This window comes from Egretta garzetta, unplaced genomic scaffold (genome assembly GCF_000687185.1).
Source record: "Egretta garzetta isolate BGI_Z169 unplaced genomic scaffold, ASM68718v1 scaffold158, whole genome shotgun sequence".
NCBI classification, from domain to species: domain Eukaryota; kingdom Metazoa; phylum Chordata; class Aves; order Pelecaniformes; family Ardeidae; genus Egretta; species Egretta garzetta.
The window spans coordinates 244,930-254,444 of NW_009260430.1; the positions used below are offsets into that span (position 1 = coordinate 244,930).

At 50.2% G+C, this 9,515-nt stretch overlaps 1 protein-coding gene across 1 annotated transcript in view; it reads right to left on the minus strand.

Moving 5' to 3' along the window:
• The window catches only part of LOC104130627 (DEP domain-containing mTOR-interacting protein), a 19,564-nt gene extending 10,715 nt beyond the window's left edge, over nt 1-8,849 (minus strand). Inside the window, exon 1 of the mRNA XM_009643688.2 lies at nt 8,764-8,849. Within this exon, the coding sequence (XP_009641983.1) occupies nt 8,764-8,849 (86 nt within the window). The remainder of the gene's footprint in view (nt 1-8,763) is intronic.
• Nucleotides 8,850-9,515: the final 666 nt, after the last annotated feature.

Genomic DNA, 9,515 nt, shown 5'->3' on the forward strand with positions numbered 1-9,515 from the left:
GCTGCCCCCAGGGACACAGCCTTAGTCAGAGCTCAAGGTGGGAGCAGTCATGGGAGCGCTCATTTCTTCTGCGTGTCTCAGAGACGAGTGCCAGGTAGATCCCATGCACTGCCTCCTAACCCATGGACCCAGCAACAGCGGACAACAGTCCTGACATTTTCTGGTTCAAACTGGGATAGACTGGGACAGAGTTTACCAGAGCAACAAGCGTCTTATCCTGAAAACCCTGACGTTATGGCTGGTCTGGGACTCCAGTGGAAAGATATATATGGGTGAAGGTTACCCAGGTGAGTATGGCTTTGACTTTTAAAAGGACCGTAGCAACTGAGCAAGCCACAGGGCACAGAGATCCTATGTGTTCAAGCCAAAACCAACCCAGCTTGGCAGCAGATCTGTCCAGGAACCAAACTTCTGCCCTGTAGTCATGACTGTTCCCAAAATACTAACGCTGGAAAATGCCCAGCGCATGCAGCAGACTCAGAGGGGAGATGTTTAATTAATATCTCCTCTGTAACTCCAGAATGTTGCTGGCTTCAAATTATTCATTTCAATTCACAGCTCTGCCCCAGGCTGGTATATTTTACAAAGGTATTAATCACTGCAGCCCTTTTTTATTTAATGCCTCACCTCCTCGTGTTCTTTTTGAAGAAGTTATGTGTAGACCACATCACGCTGGACAGTTTCAGGCACCATGCGAGAAGTTTTAAATACCCTAAAAATCTCTCCGATAATAAGGGATTATCCTATACTGTAGGGTTTACAAATATGAGGGGTCTCAAAAGGCTTAAGATAAAAACTTCTGTTGAATAAAGGTTTAGTAATTGTTTGATGTCGTTAATGCTCACGCTACTCCAAGTCAAAATAACTCCCTGTATTTTCAGACCTTCCAGGTAACTAAAAAACTAAACCAAGGGTTTCATGCAGCGCCAGCTCCTGGGCTCGCCTTTCACTGGCCTCCCTCCAAGACTGAAGCCTATATTCAGTATTTTACTCTCTCTACCTGGAAGATTCATCCCCACAAGCGACCAGCAGTCATTCCGCAGATGGGTTTTACCTGAACAGAACCGGCTGCCCTACAACAGCCAGCTGCCTCCTATTTTTAGAGTTTTTCACTTTTTCCCTTATTTCACAGCCCGCTGTCAACATGCAGCCAGACCCAGGCAGCAGCAACTGCAAAGGGAGCGGCTCCGCGCCCCGACCCCTCCGCGGGGGGAGAAGACCCGCAGGCCTTGCTTCCGTGCTTTCTTTCCTTAATAATCAACAAGTGGGATGGTGGTTTAGAGGCGTGTTTGGTAGAGATATGAAATGCTCAGCCCGCGGTACTCTATTGCTATCAAGAGTCTGCAGGAGTCTATAAAGACCATGTGTATCCACACACGCACACATATATATACACACACACGCACACATATATATATATCCACACACACGCGCACACATATGTATATCCACACACACACACATATATATCCACACACACACATATATATATATCCACACACACGCACACATATATATCCACACACACACATATCCACACACACATCCACACACACACACATATATATATCCACACACACCCACACATATATCCACACACACACACACCCCCCCTCAAAATACAGCGCTGGCTGCTTCTCTGCAGAATCACAAGCCTGAAATCCTCCCTACTCCTCCCTTCCCAGATGCTTGGAAAATCCTCGTGGATTTACAAGAGCAGAGACGACAGCTGTCCAGCTAAACACGCAGCAGCACACATATATTATCCACACACACACACACACACACATATATATATATCCACACACACACACACACACGCTCACCCACAATAACACATAATCACACAAGGCCTGAACAGAGACTGGTTGGGAGAATGCTATTTCCCCCACGGGTCTTTTTTAATCACATTTCAGAATACTGCAGAAATTGCACAGATCCGGGGCGAGGAAGAAAAAAGATCTTCAGCAAACAACACTACTAAAACCTAGGATTAAAAAAAAAAAAAAAAAAATAAATTAGAAATACAGATATTCTGAAGCTTTTCTATTGGGAACAATTGCCAGGATGGGAATTAAGTGGTCTTCAAGCACCTCTTAAAGTGTCTTGGACCTCCTTTCCTGTAAGTTTGTGACAGGTTCGCCCTCTTTCCCGCAGACCCAGGGCAGCGGAAGATGCACAGCTCGGGCGTCCTTGTGGTCTTCCCACTTCCCCCTTGTTTACTGTTTCCCCATCAGCTACGAGGAGGCAAACTCTGTCCTTCAGACGCAGAAGGATGTAAGACCGACCGCGTCTCCGAACAGCTCAGCTGACACCCTCTGGAAACCAGTCCATGTACGATGGTGCAACAACAAAGCCAGTGAAACTATGAGTGCTTTGTAATGGTGCTTCCAGCTGAAAAAAAAATCTTAAGGAAGGACGTGTAATGCAATATTATGAGTTTTCTAGGTGCCAAAACCTACCCCACATACATGTTTACTGCTTCAAAGGAAAAAAAAAAAAAAAAAATAATAAAAGCAGAATAACACAAGGGCAAAATGCTTGCTGGAACATGAGAGCCGACTCTTACGAACCAAACCCTCCCCGCTTGGCAGCCGGCGTGCTGCTTTCACATGCGTTTGCTTTGGGTAACCAAACGGTTTCTTTGTCAAGGTCACTACAAAGGCATCATTATTCATCCCGTGTAACCTCGCTGAAACGGAGGTCCGCAGCAGTGTAAATAGAAGAGAAAAAACAAAAAATCCTACCAAACAAACAAACAAAAGAAAAAAAAAAAAAAACCAAACCAACCCACAAACCTGGGGAATCAGGAGCTGAAGTCACTTCAGCAGTTACAAACACAACTCCCCTGCTCCTCCGGCAGGCCGGTGTTTTCCCAGCAGCGTTCCGGATGCCCGCTGCTGCACAGCAACCCAAGGAGCTCCTCTCCCGAGTCCTTGTGTGTGTTCACATTTCAAACAGTTTCAGAACCCAAACTCTAAATCGGGGGCTTACGCTGAAGCCAAGGGCTTTCTTGTACTGGAAAAGGTTCTGCTTTTACGGTGTCGGAGTTGCCCAACCAGAGCAATCCCAAGAGCGATAGATGCTCTGCACCGAGAACTCACAGGGGCCTACATGGAGCAGGAACATCTCACAGAATCACAGAATCGCAAGGGTTGGAAGGGACCTCGGGAGATCACCCAGTCCAACCCCCCTGCTAAAGCAGGCTCTCCTAGAGCATCTTACACAGGACTTCATCCAGGCAGGCTTTGAATATCTCCAGAGAAGGAGCCTCCACAGCCCCCCTGGGCAGCCTGTTCCAGTGCTCTGTCACCCTTAGAGTAAAGAAGTTTTTCCTCATATTCAACTGAAACCTCTTATGTTTCAGTTTGCACCCGTTGCCCCTTGTCCTGTCGCTGGACACCACTGCAAACAGACTGCTTCCATCCTCGTGACTTCTGCCCTTAAGATATTTGTATGTGTTGATAAGGTCCCCTCTCAGTCTTCTCTTCTTCAGGCTGAACAAGCCCAACTCTCTCAGCCTTTCCTCGTAGGGGAGGTGCTCCAGTCCCTTTATCATCCTAGTTGCCCTCCTCTGGACTCTTTCTAGGAGTTCCTCATCTTTCTTGAACTGGGGAGCCCAGAACTGGACACAGTACTCCAGGTGGGGTCTCACCAGGGCAGAGTAGAGGGGGAGGATAACCTCCCTCGATCTGCTGTCCCCACTCCTCTTAATACACCCCAGGATACCATTGGCCTTCTTGGCAACAAGGGCACATTGCTGGCTCATGGTCAGCTTGTCGCCCACCAGGACTCCCAGGTCCCTCTCAGCAGAGCTGCTTTCCAGCAGGTCATCTCCCTGAGGGACTGTGCATTGCCTTCTACCCATGTAAACAGACCTCGAGCATCTCAAATGCCAAGGTGGATCTTTCAAGGATATTAACTCTGGTTTGCGTTCCCGCAGCGGTTAAGGACAAACAAATGGCCCTGGAAAGATGCGTCACCCGAAGGATCTTTTCTGCTCCTATCTTTACAGAAAAAAAAACCACACCAAAACAATCAAACCACAAAAAAAACCCAAAAAACCAAACAAACAAACAACTAAGTGCTCAGTAAAAGGACCCAAAACAATCAAACCACAAAAAAAAACCAAACCAAAAAACCAAACCACAAACAAACAAACAAACAACTAAGTGCTCAGTAAAAGGCAGCAACAGCCACAACAGCATATCTGCAAAACAGCTGCTGGAGAGGCACACTCGGGCAAAACGACCCCCACAAACAGGCTCAGCAAAGCCCAGTTTGCTGCACGCCCAGTCTGCAAAAGCACCAGAACGTTCTGGGGGAGAGGGGAGAGCTTCACACGCCTGTGGTGGTACAGAGATGCTTTATTTTCCTGCTTGTATTTAAATGTACACATAGGAAAAAGGGACTTAAATCTCAAAAAGAAATCCCGGCAAGCGCAAGTCTACTTCCCAGTCCTCACTTTCAGCAGTGCTGAAAATTTCATGATAGGCTTTTTAAGGTCATCCTGATCATGAAGGCTGGGCTTTCGAATAATGCAGCCCAGAGACGTTCACCTGGTGACCCCCACGTCACACAGTGTCCCACGATTCCTCCAGGAAGACATCCCCACTTCAAGAGATCCGAGTTCAACAGAGAGCCACCAAACCTCCTGTGGACCCAAGATTTTGGTCAGGAGCAAGAACTTTGGTCAGGACCAAGAACTTTGGCATGCTCAGCTATGCACCTTGAAGTGAGCCCAATTTCCAGAGCATCAAAGTACGAGCTCTTTCTTTAGCAGCATCTCAGTTTGAGTATCCAGAAAAAACACTCGGCACCTCTGAAAATTTTGGACAGTGGCTGAAATCACAGTTTTGTTCTGCGTAGGAGAACACCTTCCTTCTCCTCTCACTTTTTCTGTCCAAGACATAAATTTAGTGAGCACATTTTACATATAAGAGTGATTAATACAGCTTGACAGAGTCATTAGGGAACGGCTGGTTCACTTGACCATGAGGAATACCCAGAAGAGAGTGCACAAGGGCTTGCCTATACTTGAGAAGCTGAGATTACAGCAGGGCGTGAATTCAAAGGGCTGGAGCTGTTCCAGAATATCTCTGTGCAGATAAGCCATTTGTTGCAATTAGAAATGACTAATTGGGCCTCTCTTAGAGAATACCACCCAGGAACACACAACGCCCTGTAACACTAGCGCGGCTTTCATGCAAGCTTGTGTGTCCGAAACAAAAAGACCAGCAGTGGGAGAGGTGAGGAACGAGTCTGCGATAGCAGCCCTGTCAAACCCAAGACCAAAATACCAGGGGAAATTATCATCTTCATCTTTTTGATGGGGAGAGGCTCAAGACCCAAAACTCCTCTTCCCCCTTGATGGACTGGAAAGCAGCATCCCCATGGAAGCGAAGGGACCCTGGCAGGCAGACAGCATCCACTCTCCCCTCGATTCCTGTCGGATCTGTCTTGTTCCCAGCCATCCCTGGCGAAGCGTTCCCTCACCCCTCGCTTGTGCAGCTATTTCTGGCTGGGAAGCACATCCTGACACTGAACAGACTCATCCCTCCGGCCAAACCAAACTCAGAGGGATTTGCAAACTTGCTGGGAAGCCAAAGAACTGTAAAGAACTGCAAAGGTTTGTTTGGTTAAATACAATAGCGGGGAGGCAGAGCAGGAAGTGGAGAACAGGGAAAAACAAATGTTTGAGATTTTATGTAAATACAACAGCGTTATATCTGGTTGCCCAGAGAAGCTGGGGATGCCCCAGGCCTGGAGGTGTTCAAGGCCAGGTTGGATGGGGCTTTGAGCCACCTTGTCTAGTGGAAGGTGGCCCTGCCCATGGCTGGGGCCTGGAACGAGAAGATCTTTAAGGTCCTTTCCCACCCCAACCATTCTGTGATTCGATGATTGTTTGCTGATCGGGGTTTACAGAGGCAGGGCAGATGGCGAGGCCCCTTCTCACGCTGCTTTATTCCTTACCTGGGGGAAAGCAGGGGAGCACAGCGCAGACATTGAGCCCTGCCCCATCTGCTGTTGCCTGAGCATCATCCAGCCTCTCTGCCTCAGTTTCCCCATTGCTACCTATTGGGCATCCAGGCCCCAGGAAGATTCATATCACTAACACCTTACCTGCTAGGCTGTAAGATCCCCAAAATACAGAGACTGGAGCACTCAGCATGCCCTGCTCTGCATCGCTTGGTTCTCCTTTCAGCCAGAGGAGCTGCGGGGGAAGGAGGAGCCCAGCTGCAGGTTGGTGTCCACCTCTTCACCTTCCTCCCCGGGGTTTAACACCCCGTGCTGGCCAGCGGTTCCTCCCAGTCTTTCTGTACTGGGAACAGGCTCCTGCCCAGACCGAAGCAGAAGGATGTGACTGCTGTGTGCCCAGCCACCAGCAAAAGGCCCCACTTCTCCATCCCTGTGAGCGCTGGGTACTCTGGGGTCCTTCCTTGGCGCTGAGACCCGTTACCCACAAACGCAGCGGCAGAGGGGAACAATCCTGCTGGATGAAATCCACCCGCTTTTCGCCATGCAGCAAAGAGCTTGAGCCCTTCAAGAGCAGGTCAGGGGCGTGAAGCAGCGGAGGCCGCCCAAAGGCGGATCAGGTCTGCTCCCTGCGCTGCGGTGTTTGCAAAACAGCAACTCCCCGCAGCGGGTGTCGGCACACGCCAGCCTCCGAGGTGAGAGCTCTCGCCTCTCCCCTCCGCCTGGCTGTGCTTCCGATCACCCCTCCCAGCAGAGATAACCCGCATCAGGATCGCCCTGGGGTAGCAAACTGAACAGGAGCAAGCAGTTTGAGATTGCAACCTGCTGCAATGGGCTCGGTCTGAAAACTCTCAGGGTTTGGGAGCCCCCTAACCGGGAACTCCCAAGGCATTCCAGCTACGGGGGAGGGGAGGGGGAAGAAAAATGGGTGCCCCAAAAGTACATATATTTGGGGTTTTCTATTCAACTTTATGCCAGTCACGCTAACGGAAAGATATTCTCTCCCTGCAGAAACCTGGCCTCCCTTCAGGCTTTTAGCATCCTTTTTAAAGGCTCGGGGTACATTCACACGGACAATGAGAAGTCAAGCTTCCAAACAAATATTGGGATGAAAAAAAAAGAATCAATATTCCTGGTTTTCAGAAGAATGTCACATCTGTACCATGCCTCTACCTTGCTGATAAGAACTAGCACAGCGTGCAGCACACTAGAAGAGCTCTGTTCACAAACTGATCTTTACATCCCCTTCTCCTCCCGACAGTCACAGTCGCCAGATGGTCCAGGATCTGGCCCGCTCCCGTCCTGCAAAAGGTGTGAGGAAGCCGCATCACTCCCCTCGCACGCGCACTGATCAGTTTTAACACATCTTGCTTATTTTATTTTCTCCCTGAATACCTGACCTCCTCTTCTGGCCCAGGGTATGGGACCCATTTTAAACCTCAGTCACTCCAGAGGAATAAAAGACTGGAAATGGAAATATGAATGAGCCTGCCCTGCCCACAAGGTGGAAAAAATCATAACTTTACATCTCTTGCACTGAGTTATCAAAAGGAGGCGAGGCCCTCTTAGATCAGCTGCTGCTTTTCCCTGTAAGGAGGTTAAGCTCCTTTTCAAAGCCTTGCTTACAATACCGACTGCAAACACCGCAAAGGCAGAAAGGTTGACGCAGGCTCCACCCCCAACAGCAGCTCTCCCAGTTGCTACCCAAGGAAAAGATTTAATTTCTGGGGCCAGGACAGTAATATTTGTGAAAGACAACAGACTGAAAATGTAGCTAACCATCAGTACGTATGTAAAATCCAGACACTTTGGACATTGGCTGTGTTTTCAAGACAGGGCCCTAATCCTTAGCTGGAAATTATCAATCCTTGGTACAGCACAAATAATAAAGCTAAGGCTCCAGCAGGGCTCACGGAGACTGGACAACACAGCGACACAGAGCTCGTTTTCGAATCTGATGCAAGCCAACTTGGGCTCTGGGCTCTTTGCATTATCCAAGGATAAATTTCCTATTTTCCACCCACATTTCAAAACAGAGCAGAATGGCTCCAGGTACAACCAAGCAAACTCTGCTCAAAAGCTAGAAGAGCCTACAGTTGCATGCTCAGAAGAAAGGGGGGTTTCTGACCCCAGACACACGAGGAACAGGTTTGCTCAGCCACACGGGTTTCTGGCATAGAGGAATATATTTCTGTCTTGATAAGAAAAATAAACTCAGAAGTTGCTCAAGAACTGGGACTACAAACTAGCAGAAGTTCCCAAAAGTGACTTTCAAGAGAGAGAAGAGCCTACACGTTGCTGTGCAAAACAATTCAGGTGCATGGCACCCATGGGACAGCTCCCACATCACCCCCAAAAGTCCGAGCACCCCCAGAGGCAGCGTCATCCCCACCCAGCCAGGGACCAGGAACTTTGGGGACACTACTCAGTGTCACCACATCAGGGTCTGGGTGTAGGGGAGGATGCAAAGGGATTAAAAAAAAAACCCCTGTTGCCATCTAAAACCACCCGCCAGTCCCCAGTGCCTGGAGGTGAAGGGTGGGAGATGCCCGGAGCGGAGCAGCAGGAGAAGGGAATATGGGAAAGGACCTGTTTCAGCTCTGGTTTGGTGGGTGAAGGAAGGATCAGCAGACGCTGCGGAGAGGGAGACAGTGGCACCTTCGGGGAAGGCACTTGCTGAAGGATAAAGCTTTGCGGGTGGTGCTAACGGGGTGCAGCGCCGAGCCCCAGGGCTCACCCTGGGCACTGCCCTGCCCCAGCCTGCAGAAGGGCCCCATCCCCTCCTACCTCAGCTGCTCTCCAGCAATCATCACCTCAGCCCGGTAGTGCTGCTCCGTGGCTTTCTTCCTCAGGCTGCTGCCCAGGCTCTCCATGCCGGCGGGGGGAGCGCCCGGCAACCCGAGCCCGGCTTTGCCGGTTCCCCACCGCCGAGCTTCAGCCGGGAGCGGGGAAGGTGCGGGCTCCGCTCTCCAAGCGGGCTGGGGCGGCGTCCCTTCTGCCGGCTCCCCGCAGAGGACTCCAGCAAGCTGCGGGCATACACAGAGGCTGTAGGATGAGTGGTTTGATTAGCAACGAGATGGACGAAGCACTTCCATCCTTGTGCTGTTACCTTCCTGTGAATGGTTCAAAAATCCCGGACTGGCAGGGGTTGGAAGGGCCCTCCGGAGATCGCCCCCTGCTCAAGCAGGCTCACCCAGAGCAGGGGGCACAGGACAGCATCCAGGCAGGGGTTGAATATCTCCAGAGAAGGAGACTCCAGAGCCCTCCTGGGCAGCCTGGGCCAGGGCTCAGTCACCCCCAAAGTCAAGAAGTTCTTCCTCACGTTCAACTGGAACCTCTTCTACTTCAGTTTGTGCCCATTGCCCCTTGTCCTGGCACTGGGCACCACTGAGAAGAGTCTGGCTCCGTCCTTGTGACACCCACCCTTAAGATATTCATATGCATTGATGAGATCCCCTCTCAGCCTTCTCTTCTCCAGGCTGAACAAGCCCAGCTCCCTCAGCCTTTCCTCGTAGGAGATGCTCCCTGATGCAAGCTGC